Source organism: Tenrec ecaudatus, chromosome 2, assembly GCF_050624435.1.
Source record: "Tenrec ecaudatus isolate mTenEca1 chromosome 2, mTenEca1.hap1, whole genome shotgun sequence".
Lineage (NCBI taxonomy): Eukaryota > Metazoa > Chordata > Mammalia > Afrosoricida > Tenrecidae > Tenrec > Tenrec ecaudatus.
The window spans coordinates 113,034,510-113,058,274 of NC_134531.1; the positions used below are offsets into that span (position 1 = coordinate 113,034,510).

The window sequence follows — 23,765 nt, forward strand, 5'->3', positions numbered from 1 at the left end:
CGCTAAAATATCCAGATGATTGGGAAGCTTTATCGTTCAATACAAGACCAGCAAGTGGACGTGGGAGACTATTTGCTCTTCCAGTCTGAGAAGTACAGTGTGTGCACCACGGTAATGTCTGAGGAGGTCCATGCAGTCAAGGCCAATGAGTCATGTTTAACTCCTTTCTGAGAAAGGATGCTCAGATCAAAAAGAAAGTACTGGGAAGGGAATTAAAATGGATCAGGATAGACAGTGAAGCCAACAGAATAAAGTTCCAGATAAAAATGACAGAATGAATCCCAGAAATAATTTTAACCCTGTATTATAATAACTAGAAATTAAAAAAACATGAAATTAGAAAGGATAGCCTGATCCATTTTCCTATCCTAAAAGATGAAGAAGACCCAGTTTGGCTTAAATATGATCAGCAACAGAAAAATCAGGTTAGCCCAATACAAAACCACAGTAAGAGAGCAGAAACTCAGAGTAAAATAAGCTCCCCTCAACCATGGAAATGATATCAGAAATATATGCCCACATAGTAGATAAAAGTAGAGAAATTATTCTAATCCAAAGGAAATTCTTAATATTTTCTAAATGTTTCATATAAAAGAGCATGTCACAAATCTGAACATTCAATCCATAAGGACCAACACTGAAATTTATTCATATAAAACTTAGCTTTAAGGACTTTACACAAAAATCATTTGCCGACTTTCATACAAAAATATACAAGTTACTCGCTGAGCAAAGAATCAGATACTTATCAGATTTTCTGACAATCATATTTCTCATAAAAAGAGAAAATTGAGTAATATGAATATACTTAAGAGTGTCTAGGAAGATAACCAAGTTGACTAAAAACATTAGCCCACAGACAAACTGTTATGGATATGCAGTAACTCAGAATGTTATTCCTTTCAGCCTATCATTCATGTATATTTATTATAATTTATAACAGTGACCTTCTTTCCTAGAAAAAGGGAGGCTGAATGTGTATATGTGTTCCTACTCATACTTTTTAAATTATGGAATACACTATTATGTATTTTTAAATTTATACAATAAGGGAAATAAGCATGGAAAGAACAGAGATTGTAGGTAGGCTTAAGTAAATACATTTCTTTTATAGGGTTTACTTAGAAACTAAGTGAATGTTTTAATTTTAAAATATACTTAGACTACAAGCATTCATCTCTGAAATAAAACTCAGAATAAAACAAATGAGCCTGAATGTGTGGCTAGTTGGTGTTGAAACAAAATGAAGTCACTTGGGAAGAGTAATTTGATGGTACATTCCTGGTGGAATATACCATAGGGACAAAAAGAAACAGGGAAACTTTTTTAAAAGATTGAAAAATTGCAACCTTTCAGCATTCAAATTAGTGCTCCAAGTGTTGATATTGTGCTTCTGAAGTATTTATTATATGTATTTTGTGAGATGAAAGGAGTCAGTGGTTAAAGCACTTGACCTCTAACTGGGAAGTCAGCATTTCCCACGTCCTAGCTGCTCCATCTGAGAAAGACAGGACAGTCAGCTTCTGTAAATATTGCAGCTTAGAAATCCCTATGAGAACGTTTATTCTCAGTCATGTGAGGTTACCGGGAGTCAGAACTGACTCAACGGCAATAAGAAAAACAGAAATCGTGAGATAAAGACCTAATATAAGGCTATCATTGAAATACATTGTAGGAGAGAAATGAAATAGAGAATACAGAATAAGATGCAGATTTGTGAGGGAAGAAGCTGTGATCCTGATTTTTGTATTGCAAATATCGGTGTGAATGTGTGAGGTCGTTGTTTTTAAAAAAAAACAACAAATAAACATTATGTCCCCTAATTATAACAACAACAAAAAAAAACACAAACTCCCTGTCATGAAGTTGATTCCAACTCATAGCAACCATATCAAATCGTGGAGCTGCCCCTTTGGGTTTCCTAGACTTGGAATCTATGGGTGCAGAGAGCCTCCTCGTTCTCTTGCAGAGGTACGAGTGGGCTGGACCAAATGACCTTGAAACATCAAATATGCTTATATCCATATGCTCAAAATGTATTTAAAATCAGGCTAACAAAAACACTGCCTTCTGTTTGAAGATGGTAAACCAAATAAAAAATTTGAAGTCCCTTCAGATATCAGGCTACTGTGGTGCAAAGATTTATTCTCAGCTACTAGTTTGAATCCACCGAGAGGTACAAGAACACCTGGTGGAGCAGTTCTGCGTTGGAACACACAGGGCACCAGTGTGGTGGAGGGACTCCTACACAGCTTTGGTTTCGCTCTTGATTCTGTTTGGGCTTTGGTGTGCTCCCTTTGGCCCACTTTGAATATGTTTAATGGGATCTTTGATGTGCAGTTAAAAATATTTTCCCCCAATTCTACAGTACAGGCAACGGCTGACTAAACCCAAAGATGTTAGGGTGCTATTGTTAGGCGTCTTTTCATAGCTAACCTATGCATAACGGAATAAAATCCGCGTGGTCCTGCTCTGCCCTCACTCTTGCTGCTGTTTGAGCCCATCGCTGCAGCCATCTGGTCACTCCGTCTGTTGAGGCTCTTCCTCTTATCTGCCAAGCACGGTGTCCTCTCCAGTGGATGGTCTCTCCTGACAAAATGTCCAAAATAGATGAGACGAAGTTTCTATCCAAACAGATTTGCTTGTTCTAGCAGTCTACGGTACTTTCAGTATCCTTTGCAACACTGTAACGAAATGCATCAATTCTAACACAGTCTTCTGAATCCAATGTGCAACTTTCACATGCATAAGAGGGCAATGAGAATGCGCGGCTTGGGTCAGGCACACCGCATTACTCCAAGGGACAGCTTTGTTTGGTAGCGCTTTAAATAAATTTGCAGCAGATTAGCCCAGTGAAATATGTGATTCCATTTCCCACTGCCGCTTTCATGAGCATCGTTGTAGATCCAAGTGAAATGAAACCCTCCATGATGACTTCATTTGTTCTTCAGTTATCGGTGTTTGTTTATGGAAATTTCCCCCAGTATGATGTTCGCTTGTCACAAATGCTAAAATGCTCATTGTTTAACATATTTTGAATATTCAGTCAGCTGAACATCTGTGCCTGAAACATATTTCATGCTGCTTCTAGGATTGTCGAAAAGGGATACTACAGTGAACGGGATGCTGCAGATGCCGTGAAACAAGTCCTGGAGGCCGTCGCTGTAAGTAGGAAGGCACAGCGACAGGGTAGCTCTTAGTAATGGTGTCCTTTTTGTAGAATAATCACCTAAGAAGCGTATGTCTTTGAGAAGCCATAAAATAGGCAGTGAAAGAGTGTAGAATCGTTGGTAGGACATGTGTTGAAAATAGTTACATTTACTATTCACGACTATTTATTTTGAACTATGAAATGTGTGATCCTATGCGATGACCATAATTCTGCAAAAATACTCTTCCTTCCACCTGAACGGAACCAGAACACGGCGCCTTTCCTTGTTCCTTTTCTCTTTCTAGTTTCTTGAGTTTCTTTCTTTGCGGTTTGACTCCCCATTTGGCAGGGACGTGCAGCAAGGGTGAGTGTGATAAATATAGACCTTGAAGCATAGAGACTATTGATTTTCTCTCAAGACCAGAAATGAGTAAATCTGAAAGAAAAAAAATGGGAGGTGGAAGCGTTCTATTTTAAAGGGAAAAAGCCTGAGTTAATAATTTGCACTGAACTCTGAATTTTTAAAGCTCAGGATAGAAGCTAACTCACATATATTTAATATGTAAAGCTTGTTTGAATTGAATTTATTAGGAATTATTTGCCTAGATAAAAGAGTTCACTGTTTAAAACCACCCAATCTATTTAAAGGTGTCTAATATGTGCTAGGACGTATTGATGATTCATTTATCCAAGCTAAAGCCAGGACACATTGCTCTTTAAACAAACAGGACAGGACCCAAGGGGGATGTTTATCACAATCGGATGAAGAGACACGTTAGTAAAACATGCCCAGTATTAAGATGTATTCTATTATTCAAAGTCCGTTGCCCAACTAAATCACTGGTCAGTATCTTGAGAAACCACCATAATGACAGAAGCCCGTGTTCCTCCCAGTTTTACCAGAGTCAAGACCACAAGGAAGGAGTGAAGGAATAGAGGGGGGAAGGGAGAGTAGAGGGGAAGACCAAAGAGAAAGAAAAGCAGGCAGGAGACCAGCAAGGCCATGTCACCGGACTTTATTATTATCCAGACTGAATTCAATGGGCTCAATTGAATACTTAAATGTTTCTCCTGGTAGAGCATTCCCCGCCCCCCTCAGGCAGGGGTCTTTTTGCTAAGATGGGCGGAGTGGAATTGAAATGGAGGTGAATGAAAGGTAGAGAAAGTTTGCCATGAAGTTTTGCTCAAAATACTCAACACGGCTACTGGTTATATGAATATTGCATATCAACTTTACCTTCTTGTGCCACAGATAACTGCTCCAATGCATGTTTTCATTGTGAACAGTGTGTTTGACGTCCCTGGCATCCTAGTCTTGTGGTCTTGGGAAAGGTTTCTAATTCTTCAAATCCCATCTCTCTGCACATCCGCCTTCCCAACCGTCCAGGAACGTAACCCTGCTCCCCATTGTGCTATGACTGTGTCCACCCTCTGAAAAAGTATTCTTGTAGCCGTTTCTAGCCCCTAGCATCCAAGATGTAAGTCTAGCGCATTCTTGTGCAACCTGTATCTTGATTTTGTCAGGCTCAGTTTAACCATGGCAATTTTATGCCTTTCTTAAATCCCCATCTTTGAAGCTAATCTCTTGTTACTGTTGATCATATATTAGCTATTCAAATAAGCTTGGAGGTAATGAACAATCAGCCAGGCAGCTGGTAGAGGAGTTAAATAAACTTATGGAGTGAATTAGCCCTTATTTTAAAATGCAATAATCTTCAAAGTAGTTGTTCTGAGTACTTCTGTTTTTCACGGGTGTACTCTAAAGGTCAATTTTGCACAAGATACCAAATACATGCAGCCACAAGTTTATTGTTAGCATCCGGATGTTTATGAAGAAGCAGGACATCATAAAACATAGCTGTTTCATTTCCTATCGCTGCCAGTCTCTGCTCACTCTCTCCCAACCAGCTTTTGTGTATGTGTGTTTTCTTTTTATTTATCATTTTACTTGGAGCTCTGGCAGATGTCATCACATTCCACAGTTCACTCACAAGAAAGCAACATTTTAGATTGGTACCACAATCAGATTCAAAACACTTTATGTCTTCTTAAACGGCTTGATATCAGCTCCTCTTCTTCTCCCCCCTTTTCCTTAGGAGCCCTTATTTTATTTTTCCCTATAATAGATTCTTTTTTTGCCATATCTTACACAATCTAATATATCCACTCACATACAATTCTGTTGTTCAATCCCATCAAGCAGGGGGATACAGTCCCTGGTCCATAAGGTGATGGTTATGGTAACCCTTACCTTCCTGAATTTATATGTGCATCCGTTTCCAGGGCTCCTGGAATGAATTAGCACAAGGTGGGTGGCCAAAACCAACAAGTGCACGTGCTCACAGTTCTGATGGCTAGAAATCCAAAATCAGGTGTCGCAGCTCCCTGGCTTTCCACTGGAGGGGGGCAGGGGAAGATTATTCATTGTCTCTTCCAGTTTGGGTAGCCCTAGGTGGTTCTTGGTTTGAGGCAGTATCATTCCAATCTCCACCTGTCTTTCCATGATCACCTGTCCCTGATGTCTGTCTCTCTGTGTCTCTTCTCCACTATGTATAAAGACACCTGTTGTGTGCATCAGGATCCATGTTACTACAATATGACTTCAAGTTGACTTAAGGAATTGCATCTGTAAAGACCCGACTTGCTAACAGATTGCATCAGGGTATGGCTGCAACACATATCATTGTTGAGGAAGATAGGTTCACCCGTAACAGCCAATTATGGTAAAATTTGAACAGGACTCTGAACAGGTTCAAGGGTCAGTTGGTTTCAACTTCAAATTTCAAAATAGAAGCTACATTTAGCTCAACTTGTCCTCACTTAGTTCACTTAAATTTGGATAGGGTGGGGTTTGGGTCACAAAGATGGACCTGTTAGGGCTAGATAAGAATTGGTGGTAAGGGGAAATGGGTTTGGTTTTTTTTTTTTTTTTTATGAGTAAGGTAGAAACAACAAAAGGCATTTCTTTTTTCCTTTTTTCCTACAGCGACTATCTTTTCACGTTCTTCTCCATGATGGAATTTTCACTGTGCTCTCGACTTCTGCATTTGCGTTCATTGGCAGTCTGTTGTTCATCATGCAAGCATATTTCGTTTTGAATATAATTTCATGCTGATGGATGCCTTACTTGTTTATTACGTAGGAATTACCTTATGAAAGATCTTAGTCTATGACCAACTTTAGTCACTCCTCACATTTCCACCTTCCAATCTAGGAAATCTAAACTGTCTGGTTTACAGTAAATGCATGCTCCCGATTCTTTCATTCACTGACAGAACTCTTACTTTGCTTCCTCAACCTTCTTCATCTTGTCAGTGATTCACCACCATTAACTCATTGTTTGCTAAAAGCTTGGAATTCACTGTTGATTTACTTCCTTTGCATTGTAATCATGCCATCAACCAGTCTTGGCAGTCTACCGCCAGATTAAAACTTGATTTGACCAATTGTCTTTGTCAACACTGAGCAACCACCCAATTTCAAGCCATGACCCCTTACTTCTCAAGTGACTGCAACTCCTTCTACCAGGCCAGCATACTTCCACTACCTAAAATACATCTTCTTCACAACAACCCGAATCATTTTGTAAATCATAAATCAATTACACTATTTCTACACTTACTTTCTCCAATGGAATCCCATTACAAGTAGAATAAAATAAAAATGTTTCCAACATCCTTGTCTGTCCAGTATATTTTGACCCTTCATACCATCCCAGGCTGTCTGCGTATCATTTTCACTCTCCCTCAGTGTCCTTGAGGTACACGTTTTCTGATCCTCCGTGAGACTGGTTCATTAGCATCTCTGAGTTGTCTGGACTCCTGCTGGAGTCCTTTTGTCTTACATCTGTGATGGCTCACATCTGAATCTCACTCAGGTTTCCACGAGTGTCACCTCCGCAGATTCGCCATTCCTGACCATTCTCCCTAAAATAGTGCCACCTCTACCTCTTGAAGTTCTTCTGAAGTCTTCTACCAGGTGTCATTTCCTTTGTGTTGTTGTTCGTTGGTCTAGAATTGCAACCCCATGTCCAGCAGACAAAATGTTGCCCACTCAGATGCCACTTTCAAAACTGGTGGCAGGCGTATGTCCATTGTTGTGCCCCCTGTGTATCTTTATGCACTCCATCGCAGGGAGCTCATCCTGCAGCGCTTGGTCGGGTGACATTCTGTTGTGATACCTGGTTAACTTGGAGAAGTAATTTACTAGGCTATCTTTTCAGTCTTTGTCTGGAGACAGCACTCAAACCTCTTCACCAAGGGTGACCTTGTTTCTATTTGAAAGCGCAACTTCCAATCGTCTAGCAATACATAAGCCACCACAGTACCACAAGCTGACATACTGGTGATGAGGTTACCTTTTAAGCCATTTAGATGTTTGAAATTGTACCTCATTTTCTCTCCATGTTTGGTTTTTGTCTAGCTCCATAAGAATAGGGTTTTTGCCTTGTTCACTGCTGTTCTCAGTGTGTTGAACAGTACCTGACAGTAGTAGTTACTAAATGAGTAAATGGAAATATATGAAAACAGAAACATCCACGATCCTTTGTATGTTGCTTTCAAATGATGCCACAGTAACTTTACATCTTTACTGTCATTTTCTTCTCAGTGCACAAGAAAACAAGCAAACTTTCTAAAATTCTTTTCTGCTTCCTTACTATCTGTTCGTTATTTTTATGTCATTGAAAACTCACCTTCAGAATGTTCTTTCTGGTTGCCTATAATCCATTTAGATTAGCTCTTCAAACTAGCTTATATGAAGAAGAATGTGGCATCAGGGTTGGAGACAGGATGCTTAACAAACCAAAAAGCAGATGATACAATAAGCTCGCTGAAATTGAAGCACGTGCTGATGAAGATCAAGGATTGAAATGCGGATGACAGCTCAAGGTGAAGGACAAAATCCTCACAACTGAACCTATAGGAAACACCAGGACAAATGGGGAAAAGGTTGAAGTTGCCAAAGATTTTGTCTTGTTTGTCTTGATCAATGCTCTTGGAAGCAGCAGTCAAGAAATCACAAGACAAGTTGCCTCAGGCAGATCTGCTACACAAGACCTTTTTAGAGTATTAACCATGGATGTTACTTTGAGGACTAACTTCTGCCTGACCCAAGCCATGGCATTTTCAACTGCTTCATGTGTGTGTGAAAGTTGGACGATGAATCAGGAAGACTGATGAAGAATGGAACATTGGAATGGTGGTGCTGGAGAAGAATGTTGAAAGTACCAAGGAGTGCTAAAAGGACAAACCACTCTATATTGGAAAAAGGACAGCCGGAGTGCTCCTTAGCGGCAAGAATGGCAAGACTCTGTCTTACATATTTTGGACATATTGTCAGGAGATTAGTCCCTGGAGAAGGACATCGTATTTGGTAGAGAGCAGCAAAAAAAAAAAGAAAAGGAAAAAAAAAGGAAGGCCTTTGAGGAGATGACTGACAAGGTGGCTGTAATAACGGGCTCAGGCATGAGAGCAATTGGGAGGATGGCGAAGGACTAGCTATCATTTATTTCTATTGTGCGTAGGACTGTAATGGGTCGAACCCAACTCATTGGCACCTAACAACAACATAGTGTGTGCACTTCAATTTGGTGATACTTCAGCTGACTAGGGGAATCCTATGTTCTTTTGTAATGTAATAATTTTATTGGGGACTCAAAACTCTTTTTTTAATTTTGTTTTAAACGTTTTATTCGGGGCTCATACAACTCTTATCACAGTCCATACATATACATACATCAATTGTATAAAGCACATCCACACATTCCCTGCCCCAATCATTCTCAAAGCATTTGCTCTCCACTTAAGCCCTTTGCACCAGGTCCTCTTTTTTTTTTTTCCCCTCCCTCCCCGCTCCCCCCTCCCTCATGTGCCCTTTGTAATTTATACATCGTTATTTTGTCATACCTTGCTCTATCCGGAGTCTCCCTTCACCCCCTTCTCTGTCGTCCCTCTCCCAGGGAGGAGGTCACATGTGGATCCCTGTAATCAGTTCCCCCTTTCCAACCCACTCACCCTACACTCTCCCAGCATCGTCCCTCACACCCTTGGTCCTGAAGGTATCATCCACCCTGGATTCCCTGTATCTCCAGCCCTCATATGCACCAGTGTACAACCTCTGCCCTATCCAGCCCTGCAAGGTAGAATTCGGATCATGGTAGTTGGGGGGAGGAAGCATCCAGGATCTGGGGGAAAGCTGTGCTCTTCATCGGTACTACCTCGCACCCTGACTGACCCATCTCCTCTCCTAAACCCCTCTATGAGGGGATCTCCAGTGGCCGACACTTGGGCCTGGCTCCTCTCTTCTTTGTTACCCTTCTGTAAGGGGATGTGGCCTTTGGGTTTCCACTCCGTGACCCCCTGCCCCCTCATTCATAATGATATGATTTATTGTTCTGGGTCTTTGGTGTCTGATACCTGATCCCATTGACAGCTCATGATCACACAGACTAGTGTGTTTCTTCCATGTGGGCTTTGTTGCATTTCAACTAGATGGCTGCTTGTTTATCCTCAAGCCTTTAAGACCCCAAATACCATATCTTTTGATAGCTTGGCACCACCCACTTTCTTCACCACATTTACTTATGCACCCATTTTATCTTCAGCGATCGTGTTGAGAAGGTGAATATCACAGAATGCCGGATTATTAGAACAAAGTGTTCTTGCATTCAGGGAGTACTTGAGATTAGATCCAATGTCTGTCTGCTACCTTAATACTTAACATATAATAATAAGTACATAGTTTTATGTCCCTATTGTTATTTATTTTGTATATTTATGTATGAGCACACCTGTATTTTGACCTCTATAAGTGTCCTTTGCCTCCTACTGCTTTCCTCTGTTTTCGTTTATTATCCTTTTGTCTCGCCATTATGTTCAGCCTTCATTCAGGTTTCGGTAATTCCTCTCGGTTACATTGCCCTTGATTAAGCCCCACTGGGCATCCTACGCCCTTCTCTCCATTGATTTTGGATCACTTATCGGGGAACCCTATTCTCATTCAGTAAATGAGAAATTAATATTTTCAGCATCAGAATTTTCTACTTATTTGCATTGTACCAGGAAGGTATTAGATCAGGTAAGGTATTAAACCAGGTAACGATTAGACCAGGTAACAATTAAAAGCCCTAAGCAAGGATGCTCTTCAGTGTTTCCCAAAGTGGGTGATACTGGCCCCTGGGGTTGCTGGAACAATCCAAGGGATGGGAGTGCTGCACAAGCAGATTCCTACATTTTATCCTGGTTTGTGGGCTATGGTAGAAACATGTTTAATTGGCAGGAGAGGGCTGAGTATCCCTTGCCCCGCCTTCCTCCCCCTCCACTTCACAATGGGCAGTAGACCAAAGAAGTTTAGAAGCCTGTGTGTCTCACCTAGTACATAAAGTTTGGAATTACCAGAACTTTACTTATAGAATCTCCTCATTCTAGAGGTTTAAGAAGTTTGTTACTGTACCTAATTCTCAAACCTGCAGTTTAGGAACTAAGCTACCACATTCAGGGAACACTCTTTGAAAGAAGGCATATGAAAAAGAACATGTTCTGATTACAGCAACTGGGCTTGAGACAGAAAAATAAAGTCATTTTCTCAAAGGTTTCTTAGGTAGGAAGCAAAGCATTTTAAAACTTGTGAGAAATGGCTGGTATTTATACAATAGTTTACTGTCAACTGCATAACTATAGAGAACTATAAAAAATAGGGCATTTGGAACTCAAAGTAATCAGTGATATATCTCACATTTCCTCAGGATCACACAGTTCTAAGGCTGCATCTAGGCTGGTTCCTGTGTGCAAAGAGAAACTGAAAACTGAAAGATTGAAAGTTTATTGAGAAATCTGTTACAGGGATAACTATACCTCTTAGATAACATCTCTTGAATCCTTTTCTCCCTTCCCACTGCATCCCAATTCCTGCCCCACAGATTTGACAGTATTTTCCTGACTATAACTATGCGCCTTCTGCTTTGTGGCTTTAAATAGCTTATTATTTTTTTTTGTGGAAAGTCTTTAAAGTGATTCTAAAGATACTCCTCCTTTTGGATTTGAATTTATTTAACTAGCTGTAAAGACATATTCTTAGCCTTTTTGAGCATTCTTCTTCCTGCAAAGGAGCCCTGGCAGTGTGGTGGGTTAAGTGTTGGTCTACTTACTGCAAGGTCAGTAGTTCAAACTCACCTGCTGCTCCTGAGAAGATTTGCGGTCTTTGGAGCCCCATAGGTAGTCACTATGAGTCAGAATCAACTCCAAGGCAGTTGACATCTTCCTAAAATGAATTCCAGGAAGCCTCCAGTCAAATGATGCAGGTTAATCTGGACATTCTGGAAGAGTCACCTTGTCTCTATCCATCATTAAACATAATAACAAGACTGAAAAACGGTGTCTCCATTTTCTCCTCTGATATCTTACTTCTCCAGTACTTACCTTGTCACCGATAATCTCCTGAAGGTCGTCTGTTTCCGAAAGGACTTCCTCCCACCCATCTGCCCACCACTGACACAGCTGCCTTCTCGTTCGGACCACACTTTTTGCTCGGCCGTCATTTCAGAGTCACGATTCCAGAGTCTGAAGGGGCTTAGACAGATTGAGAAGAACACTGAACTCCAATACTACATTTAGTTAAAAAACAAACAAATCATTTTTGAAGTAAAGTAAAAGGAGATTCTAGCTTTGAGATTCAAGATTAAGTTTCATATGAAAGGACAGATAAGGTTTGGACTAATAAAATTAAGCTTAGCGATGGTACTTGTTTCTGTGACTTTTGTTAATCCTGGAAACCTAGTAGGACACCCAGAGACTGGTGGCCTGGCTGCTAACCCAACGATTAGAGGTTCCAACCCACCCAGCAGCTCTGCAGGAGAAAACACCTACTCAGCTGCTCCATAGAGCAGTTTGACCATCCCAGGGGATTGCTCTGAATCAAAAATTGATTCTACAATACCTAACAGCAATGCTTCTGCTTGGGTCTGCTTGCAGTCAAAGAAAATGGTCCTTAACTTTTGCATAAACCCTCCAGGAAGGGAGAAAGCCATTTGATACATCTAGAGGGAAACTGAGTCTGGTAAATTTTGCCTAAAGAAGTTATGCCTGAGTTGGATTTTTTTTTGGGGGGGGGATTTCTAAAAAAATCATGTTATTGGGGGCTCATACAACTCTTATCATAATCCATACATACATCAGCTGTATAAAGCACATTAGTACATTCCTTACCCTCATAATTCTCAAAACATTTGCTCTCCACAACAATGCTTCTTATTTTAAAAATCTATTCTGCCACTCTGTGGCTTTAAAAATAAAATTTTTTAGCAAATTTGTACATTCATTGCCCTCATTATTCTCAAAACATTTGTAGCCCCTGGCATCAGCTCCTCATTTTTACCCCTCCCTCTCTACTCCCCCCGCCCCATGAACCATTGATCATTTATAAATTATTATTTTGTCATATCTTGCCCTGTCTGATGTCTCCCTTGACCCATTTTCTGTTGTCCATCCCCCAGGGAGGAGGTTTATGTAGATCCTTGTAATCGGTTCCCACTTTCCAACCCACCTTCCATCCACCTTCCCAGTATTGCCACTCACATCACTGGCCCTGAAGGGGTCTGAGTTGGCTTTTAAAAGAATACGTTCTAATAATAGTATGGAAGAGAAGGAATTCCAAGAATACTCCCTTTCTTTCATAACTCCCCCTCCCCCATTTTATTGGTATATAATTCAAATACCATACAATTCGATCATTTAATCACATCAAGAAGAGTTGTCAAATCACAATCAGTTTTAGAACATGTTCTTCAATCTTGTACTCATAGTTACTAGCTCCCCACTTCCCCCAACCTCCCCTGTCATAGCCCCAAGAGACCATTAATCGGTCTGTACAGATTTACCTATCCTGGATTTAATTTACAGAACCCTAAAAAGCAAACACAAAGAACATAACAAATTAACAAGAATAACAGAGTAAAACAGATACCCCCTCCCCCCACCATCAAAAAGAAAGCAGAAGGGCAGGGTGGGAAGTAAAAAAGAACAAAGAAAGCAGAAAATATTAAACATTAGACCAAATTTAGGTGTATCATCAGGAATATCAAATGATAGAGTGCTAAATTTTAATTAATTGTCTCCGCATTAATTCGCATTACAATGTATTCTACATGTTGGCTAGACTGTTCACCTCCTGAGTAAAGAGTCAGAAGATTGAAATAAGATATTGTGTTTGGAGAACTACAGATTGCTAGAAAACAAAATGAAGTAACTGTAGCAAGCACTGGGCCTTGAGAGAGAGCCAGAGGGCTCACAAGACCTGCCCTGTGAAGGGCTTCAGCAAATTCCGCAGGCAGGGAGCCAGAGGCCATGCGAAGGCCAAGGCCGACAGCAGTGAGGAGAGTGAGGAGAAGGTTAAACTGCCCAGTCACAGGTGGAACGCATCCAATGAGCATAGCCATGCTGCTGTGAGCGAGTGCACTAAGCAAGTGCTATGGATTGAATGTATCCCCGAAGATATGTTCAAGTCCTGGCAGTACTTGTGAAAGTGACTTTGTTTGAAAATAGTATCTTTAAATATTCATCACTTGACCTAAGCTAAATGGAGTAACCAAAAAAAAAAAACCCAAAAGACATTCCCCTAGAGCAGAGGTGGGGATCCTCTTGCCCACAGGCCATATGAGACCCATAAAATCAGAAGTACCAGCTAATATCACACACCTCATCATAGACAAGCAATTTCGGGCATCGCTTTGGGATGAGTTACCTACATGTCTAACCATTGTGACCTCATAGCCAAATGGCCCTCGGCAGTAAAGAACTAGCCCAGCCTGCTCTGGCTCCTAGAGAAAGGATGGCCCTGCAGACCTCAGAGCCCTTGTTATAAGCCACCTAGCCTTGGTGCTTTGTCACGCAGCTGTCGGCCATTGGCACAACAAAGCTGAGCAGTCTCCTGAGAGCCTCACTGCCGAAATTGATGGATGTTCCATAGGTGACAACACAGATATTATGAAGAACAATCCGAGGGCAAGAACACCCAGTCCACAGGATATAGGGGATCCATAAGCGCGTCTCATCTAACTTTCTCACCTTTACTGACACTGACGGCCGCAGTCTCTTCTCACCTCTGGGCCTGCTGCGTCGCAGAGGTTTTATTCCGTTCTCTTGTGTGGTTCCCTGGTTCCTCTGACGAGCACCTCTTTTCCATGCCTGTGTCCCCTTACAGGTCTCCCCCCACCCTTCGTATGCTCTTCATTGCCCCCTGCTTGGATTTAACTCACCGGGAGTGGGTTTGGAGCTGGTGGAATGATTGCTGGTGGCAAAAACAGCTCAGCATTCAGCTGCTAATCAAAAGGTTGGTGGTTTGAATCCACCCAGCCCTTCATAGCAGAAAGGACTAGCCATCTGTACTCCTAAAGACTGCAGTCTAGAAACGCCTATGGGTTGTTCTCGTGAGGAAATGAGGCAAGTGACATGTCTGGTCTCCTCCAGCGAGAGAAAGAGCCTTCAACTCCACACAAGCCTAAGGCTCATTTCTATGAGACAGAGGTCAGGCGTGCCTCCACCTCTGTCTTTCCCCTTCTTTCTTTGGACTGTTCTGACACCCACCATCCTTCCCACCACTCTCTTCTCTTCTGCTGGTTTCAGTAATAGGTTGAAATAGCTACATATAACTCACAAACCGTATTCATGATTATAGGTTATTGGGGAAGTTCACAGATTGCAAACCAAATTTAAAATATTAAGGATACAGCTGTTTTGTCCACAGCTTCTTTTCTGGGCCATGCCAGAAGGTACATTTTCCTCTGGTCCTCAGCCTCTGAGCAGGGCATCCCCTTGGCCTCTGCTCTGCTTGTGCAAGTATTACAAAGCACCTTTATTGCTGATAAATGCCTAAACTCTGCATTCCAGCCTCCTGCTCAGGGGAAGGGCTCTGTCTCACTGTCTCAGCACTGCTCTCCATATAAGGACCCCAGACTTGCTTCACGTCGCCCTCTTCTGTCTTGATGGCTGTGGGAATCGCTCTCTCCCTGCCACTGCTAGGGCTCACTTTATGCAGCGGAATGATGACACTGACCGCTGCTCTACTAGCATTCTACACGTCTTCTTCGTATATTCCCATACACGGATGTGGTCGAGGTTAAAAAGACTATAGATAAAAGAGCCGTAGCGAGCAGCCCCACTTTACTGCATCTAGTCTGTTTCATAGTCACCAGGCGAGCTAACTCAACCAAGCTCAAGAACATAAAAAAACCTCAGCTGAGTCCAACAGTAGCAAAAAGAACAAACATTTGCTAAGAAGGCCAGAGCCCATAGACAAGGATGGCTCTGCATTGGCTACCCACACACTATCTCCCAAAGAGAGCATGCAAGGTAAATACAAAATGCACACCTGCTCAGAAAGACTTAAAAATACAACAGGATAGCATAGTAATTTACAATATTTCTCTTTAATGAAAATATCACTGATTGGGAGTGTTGTCTCAACTTTTGCATAAACTCATTAAAGTTTCATGGACATATGGTTACTAGGTAGATATAACTTGGTTTTTAATTGCTATTGTAGTCTTTAGAAGTTTATTCATAGCTATTCTGACTAGTTTTCGTTGGCCAGGAAATTAGATCCACAGAACCCTTGCGTTTGGAGCACAGCAATTGTATAGTTCCAAGCAGTCTTGGAAACTATTATCTAATTAATGGGGCTGCATCAAGAGCAGCACAAAGTTAAGAGAGAAAATATAACAGCAGAATTATAACAAGCTTCAGTCTCATACGTGTTCTTGAACGTAGAGTAGCTGTAGCAGAAGGTGACTAAAGAAAAAAAGAGCTGAATTAAAGATGTCAAAGGGCAGCTCAAGAAGACAAAGGGGCATATGATGAAATACATGTGCAAAGATCTGGAGTTAGAAAACCAAAAATGAAGAGCACACTCAGCACTTCTCAAACTGAAAGAATGAAGAAAAGCTTTAAGCTTTGGGTTGCAGGATTGAAGGTGTTTGTGGGAAAATGTTGAACCATGCAGAGAGCATGAAAATAACATGGAAAGAATACACGTCGCTGTACCAAAAATAATAGGTCAACATGCAACCCTTTCAAGGGATAGCAGAGAATGAAGAATCAAAGGAAGAAGTCCAAACTGCACTGAAGACACTGGTGAAAAATAAGGCCCGGAAATTTATGGAATAACATGCAGTACAGATCTCTAGAAAATGCCACTCTCAAAAGTGCATCAACAGACTAACGCAGCACCTGTGCCAAGAAATGTGGGAGATAGCTACCAGCCAGTGGACGAGATCCATATTTGTACTCATTCCAAAGAACGACAACACAGCAGACTTTGGACATTAACAAGCAATGTCAAAATATCACATGCAAGTCAAATTTTGCTGAACATAATTCAAAAACTCATTAATAGAGACCTGCCAGAAATTGGATCTGATTTGAAAGAGGACATGTAAGGAGAAATACCATTGCTGATGTCAGATAGACAGATGTTGGCTGGCAGCAGAGGACCACAGAAAAGTGCTTGCCTCTTTTTCATTAAGTAGGCCATATTTGGACCGTTGCAAATTATGGATATCAGGTAAAGAACAGGGATTCCAAGACACTTGACTGTCTTCATGCAGGACCTGCACCCAGACCAAGAAGCAGTGGTTCAAACAGAACAGGAGTACTCCAAGACTCCATATGCGCAGCCAGCGAGTCAGTGCTGACTCACAGTGGCCCCATCTGGGTTTCCAAGACTGGAACTGTTGACAGGAGTAGAAAGCCCAGTCTTTCTCCCGCAGAGCTGCTGGTGGTTTCCTACTGCCAACCATGCAGATCGCAACCCAACCAGTAACCATTACACCACCAGGGCTCCCCAGGGGGATACTACATAGTTTAAAAATCAGCAAAGATAGACCTCTGGGTTGTGTTCTTTCACCATACTTACTCAATCTGTGTGCTGAACAAGTGGTCTGAGAAGCTCGACTATTTGAAGAAGAACAGGGCATCCAGATTGGAGGAGGATTAACCTTCTACAATCAGAAGAGGACATAGCCTATTTGCTGAAAGCGTAGAAGACTTGAGTCATTTACTAATGAAGATCAAATTCTGCATATCGCCTTTAGTAGAGATTACAAGTGGGATAGTGGTTACCCATTGGGCTGCGATCCGCATGGTGGATCGTCAGGTAGAAATCACAAGTAGCACCGTGGGACAAAGACTGGGCTTTCTATTTCCATAAATAAGTACAGTCTCGAAAACCCACATGGGGGGTTGCTATGAGTTAGCATTGGCTCCTTGGCAGTGAGTTTGGATTTGGTAAGGAAACAAAATTCCTCGCAACTGGACCATTAGGCAATATTGTGATACATGGAAAAATATAGAGTTTATCAAGGATTTTTGTAATGTAGATCTACAACCAATGCTCATGGAAGCAGCAGGCTGTCGAACAACATCATGCATCAGGTTCACAAAAAGAAACCACTCTTTAAAGTGTTAAAAAGGACAGGTGTGACCATGTGGATTAACACATGCCTGACACAAGCCACGAGACTTGTATAATAACCTCACATGCATGCAAATCCTTGAAAATGAATAAGGAAGACCAAGGAAAAAATGTCTCCATGGAATTGTGGTGTGGGTGAAAAATAATGTATAAATCATGGGCTGTCAGAAGAAGGGGCATTCCTTTGGAAGATCTACAGCCATCGTGTTCTTTCCCAGCAAAGAGAGTAAGGCTTGCTATCACACACTGTGCTTGCTCCCAGGAGGGACAGGTCCGGAACAAGGACATCCTGCTGGGTAAAGTAGCTGGCCAGTGACCAAAAGCAAGAACGTCAAAGAGATGGATTAACACAGTGGCACAACATTGGGTTCAAACTAAGCAGTCTTTGTCAGAATGGGAAATGGCTGGGCACTGTTTTGTTCTGTTGGTCATACGGTCATTATGATTCAGCACTGACTCAATGGCACCTCACGTCACTCAGAGTGCCCTCTTGAGATCTGGAGAAGCAGGCAGTTGTTTCTGTCTCTGTACAAGATATGGTAGCTGATGTGAATAAAAAGAAAGGAAAAGGATGTGGCATCAGGCTACAAATGAGTAACAGCTTAAGTTTTTAGTTTTGTTTTTTTATATCATTTTATTGGGGGCTTGTACAGCTCTTATCACAATCCATATTTGTTGCCATCATCATTTTCAAAACATTTTCTTTTTACTTGAGCCCTTGGTATCAGCTCCTCATTGACCCCTCCTTCCCCCACCCTCTCTGCCTCATAAACCCTTGATAATTTATAAATTATTATTGTTTTTTCATATTTTACACTGACCAGTATCTCCCTTTACCCACTTTTCTGTTGTGCACCCCCCATCCCCTTGGAGGAGGTTATATGTAGATCATTGGGATCAGTCCCACTTTCCTTTCCCTTACCCTCCTGGTATCGCTACTCTCAATAGAGGACCTGAGGGGGTTATCTGTCCTGGATTCCCTGTGTTTCCAGCTCTGATCTGTACTTGTGTACATGATCTAGTATAGCTGGATTTGTGAGGTAGAATTGGGGTCATGATAGTGGAGTGGGGAGGAAACATTAAAGAACTAGAGGAAAGTATGTTTCAACAGTGCTACACTGCACCCTGACTGCCTCATCTCTTCTTTGTGACCCTTATGTAAGGGGATGTCCAATTGTCTACAGATAGACTTTGGGTTTCCACTCCACACGCCCCCTCATTCACAATGATATGATTTTTTTGGGGGGGGGCGGGGCTCTTTGATGCCTGATACTGATCCCATCAACATCTCATGATCACACAGGCTGGTGTGTTTCTTCCATCTGGATTTTTTTGCTTCTCAGCTAGATAGCCACTTGTTTATCTTCAAGCCTTTAAGACCCCAGATGCTATATCTTTTGATAGACGGGCACAGTCTGCTTTCTTCACCACATATGCTTATGCACCCATTTTGTCTTCAGTCATCTTGTCAGAAAGGTGAGCATCACAGAATGCCAAGTTATTAGAACAAAGTGTTCTTGCATTGAGGGAGTACTTGAGTAGAGCTCCTATGTCTGTCTGCTACCTTAATACTAAACCTATAAATATATGTATATAGATTTATTTCCCTATTGTTATATATAAATACATTTATGTATGTACATTGCCTGTATTTAAACCTCTATTAGTGTCCTTTGCCTCCTAGTTCATTCCTCTATTTCTTTTTACTTTCCTCTTGTCCCACTATCATGATCAGCCTTCATTTGGGTTTCAGTAATTCTTCTCGGTTACATTGCCCTTAATCAAGCCCTACCAGGTGTCTTATGCCCTCCTCCCCATCAATTTTAGATCACTTGTTGTTCCCTTATCCCTGGGTTTGTTAATACCCACTACCTTTCCCCCTGTCTCTCTTCCCCCTCTCTCACCGCCCCCCCTCCTGGAACTGTTGGTCCAGTTGTTTTCTCCTTGGATTGTTTATCCCACCTATCTTATCTAGATAGACATGCAGAGACAATAAAAAGTACAAAAATAAGACAGAAGAAAGCAACAAAATAAAAAAAAACAGACTACCAAAAAAAAAAAAAAAGCCTATAAATAGTTCCAGGTCTATTTGTTGACGTTTAGGAGTGTTTTCCAGTTGACTCTGATGGGGTGCCACGCTCTGGCCCTACAATCTATTTTTGGTGTTCTCTGGGGACTTCGTTGCTTTGCTTCCTGTCCTGCTCTGTTGCATGCCCTTGGTGTTTCACCCCAGTGTGATGGGGTCTGATGTTTTCATTATAGTTTTTTAAATGCTTATTTTAAGCATATATGAATACACCACAAAAAGAATATTATCATGATACCTTCTTTTTAAAACAGTTTTACCTACTTGGTAATTGGCATATTTCCTAATACCATTTTGCACATGTAAATATATTAAGAATTTATACACACACTCTTCAAGGACAGAATGGGTGTTCTGTCTCTCCTCTTTACATAGAGAGACCCAGTTTATGTGTAAAAGCTACTTCCTGCTGTGTCCACAAAGGAAGGATTCTCAGCTTTAGATATCCCTTTGAAAAGGATCACCTTTAAAGAAAGAATGTGTGGGATGTACCAAAATATCCAACTTGAAGATGAAAAGTGATCTTTGCATGTTTGCTCTCCCCAAGGATTGTAAAGATTTGCTAAGATTATGTTCTCTTTGGCTACTTCTATATTGTTTACTTATTGATAGTTTATTAGAAGACGGAGGTAGACTTTAACCTTCGTTTCCTTGTTCTCTAGGAATAATTGTCTGACAAAAAGCATGAAGAATTTTGCCTTGAGGGATTAAATTATATTTTGCATCACAAGGAGTAATATGAAATGTGAATCCACTTTGACCCACAAAAAAGGAAGTTTTTAGGGGAATGGCTAATTCTGGAGTAATACTGAAAAGATGAGTAGTTCTGTGGAACAATCAGTAGAATATATTGTATATCTGGGTCAGAAAGAGGGCTTTTAGAAATTCTTGTAATAATATTCTATTCATTTCCATCACCTGTGGAATTTTGAATTTATTATTATTAAATAATTTAGGAACAAATTATGCAACAATTTCACAAAATATTTCATCAGCTAATAAGTGAGCAATATGTAGTTCAGTGAAAATAGCAAACTAAATTCATTCCACATATTTTATATTCTAGTAAACTAATTTTTTCCATACAGCATTTACTTAAGAATATGATTGTTCTGCTGAAGAATCTGTGCCATGACTTCTTTATTTTTAGTTTGTGAAAGAATCTTAAGCAGTGGTTCTCAACCTTCCTAATGCTGTGCCCCTTTAATACAGTTCCTCATGTTGTGGTGACCCCCAACCATAAAATTATTTTTGTTGCTAGTTCATAACTGTAATTTTGCTACTATTATGATTCTTAATGTAAATATCTGATATGCAGGGTGTATTTTCATTGTTACAAATTGAATATAATTAAACATATAGTGATTGATAACAAAACAATATGTAATTATAGATTTTGAAATATGTATGTGCTTTCCAATGGTCTTAGGTGACTCCTGTGAAAGGGTCATTCAACCCCCAAAAGGGTCACAACCCACAGGTTGAGAACCACTGATGTAACGTGCATTACATGATGTGTACTTAATATTAATCTTCCACAATTGCTAATCTTGTTTTCTCGAAACTTCTATACCATATGAGATTTCTCAGAGCACACTTTGCTAATTTTTCTCAAGGAAATACAGTTGACCCTCAGAAAACATGAGGGTTGCGTTCACCAACACTCCATGCAGTTGAAAATCCATGTATAAAGTGTTGGCTCTCCCAAAACTTAACTACTTAGCATAGCGTGTTGGTGCCCACAGTTGAGTATCATATATTTGGCATGTGTTACATATTAAATAAGGAACTCTGGGAGCATAGTGGGTACACCTTGGGGTGCTAGCTCAAAGATCAGTAGTTCAAAACCACAAGCGGTTCCAAGGGAGAAAGTTGGGGGTTTCTACTCCCATAAAGACTTACAGGCTTGGAAACTCCCAGGGGTGGATCTACACTGTCCTACAGGGTTGCTATGAGTCACCATCTATGCAATGGCAGTGAGTGATGTAGTATTATAAAAGATGCCCTCATAAAAGCAGCATTTTCAATATGAAAGAAAAAGTTCTTTCCCACAAAGTGCACGGTTTTCACTCCTGCTGGCTTAGCTGCCTGCAGAGATGATTTCATGAAATTTTGCTCCTTGATAAAAAAGCTATTCAGGCAGGATCCATTTCCCGGTCCCTTGAAATGGAGGGTAACCCCAGGTACAGGTTGCATTCTACCGTACATGTCACCTTCACCTGCTTCACGGCATGACTGCTCTCTGCTTCTTAGGAGCACTTCCAACATCAGTAGTGGCACTTCTGGTGGGACCCGTGGTTCAAATATATTCAAAGTTTTAAATTTTGTAATAAACACAATGAAAAACTTCCAAGAACTGTTTTATTGTTGCTAGGTGCCGTGGAGTCCATTCCAACTCACAGTGGCCCTGTATTCAACAGAACAAAATCCCCACCAGCCCTGTTCTCTTGTCACATTGTTCGAGCCCATTTGTGCAGCCCTGGTGCTCCTCCATGTTGCTGAGGGCCTTTCTTTTTTCCGCTCCCTCTCTGCATACCAACAATAATATCCTTCTCCAGGAACCGGTCTCTCCTGACAACATGTCCAAAGTGCATGAGATGAAGTCTTTCCATCCTTGCTTCGAAGGACCATTCTGGCTGTATTTCTTCCCAGACAAATTTATTTTTTCTTTTGGCAGCCCATGAAACTTTCAATATTTTCCCCTAGCATCCTAGTTCCAATGCATTGATTCTCCTTACACCTTCGTTATTGCACATGGATCCAACTCTCACATGCACTTGAAGCAACCAAAAATACCATGATTGGGTCAGGACCACCTTAGTCCTCAACGTAACATTTTTGCTTACAACACTGTTAAGAGGTCCTGTGCAGTGGATTTACCCAAATGCAATCCCAATGTGTCCTTTGATCTCTTGAATGATGCTTTCACGACCATTGGTTATGGATGCAAGCTAGACAAAATCCTTGACAATGTCCCTAATTTTTTCCGTTCATCACAATACTACCTGTTGGTCCGGTTGTGAGAATTATGATCTTCTTTACATTGAGTTGTAATCCTTATTGAAGGTTGCAATCCTTGATTTTTATCAGCAAGTGCTTTATGTCTTCCTCACTTTCAGCCAGCAAGGATGTGTCTTCCACGTTTTGTAGGTTGTTACTAGCCTTCCACCAATCCTGATGCCACAGTCTTTTCCACATAATTCAGCTCCTCTGATTATTTGCTCAGCATACAGATTGGACAAGTCTGGCCAAAGGATGCAACCCTGATGCACATGCTTCCTGATCTCAACCGTGCAGTATTCCACATATAAACATCTTTCTGGTACTCTCTGCTTTCAGCTATGATCCATTTGACATCAATAATGATATCCTTTGTTCTGATCCTCTTCTGAATCTGGCCTGGACCTCTGGCAGCTTCTTGTCAATGAATTGCTGTAACTCTTATTGGATGATTTTCAGCAAAATTTGACTTGCATATGATATTTTTAAATTATATTGTTCTATAATTTGTGTGTTCTGTTGGGTCCCTTTTCTTTGGAATGAGTGCTAAGACAGATCTCTTCCAGTCAATTGGCCAAGCAGTTCTCTTCCAGATTTCTTGGTATAGATGAGTGAGTGCTTCTAGTACTCACCAGCTTGGTAAAATATTTCAGTTGACTTATCAGTTCTTGGATTCTTGTTTTGGGCCAACATTTTCAGTGAAGTTTGGACTTCTTCCTTCAGGACCATTGTTTTTGATCATATGTTGCCTCTTGAAATGATTGACTATAACCAACTTCTTTTTCTTACAGTAATTTTGTGTATTCTCTCCATCTTATTTTGATACTTCATGTACTGTTCAATATTTTGCCCATAGAATCTTTCAATATTTCAATGTGAGGTTCAGTTTTTTTTGCATTCTTTTAGTTAAAGAAATTCTGAACATTTTCTTCCTCTTTGGTTTTCTAATTCTAAGTCTGTATATTTCATTATATTTGCTTCATCTTCTTTAGCTCCCTTTTGAAAGTAAAGGCATTATTTCCCCCCAAATACCTTTATGATTAAGAGACAATTTCAGAGTTTCTT

General features: G+C 40.8%; 1 protein-coding gene across 1 annotated transcript in view; it reads left to right on the forward strand.

The window, feature by feature from the left end:
- The window catches only part of CAMK4 (calcium/calmodulin dependent protein kinase IV), a 297,915-nt gene that overhangs the window by 183,199 nt on the left and 90,951 nt on the right, over positions 1–23,765 (forward strand). Inside the window, exon 5 of the mRNA XM_075543081.1 lies at positions 3,092–3,164. Coding sequence (XP_075399196.1) covers positions 3,092–3,164 — 73 coding nt within the window. The remainder of the gene's footprint in view (positions 1–3,091; positions 3,165–23,765) is intronic.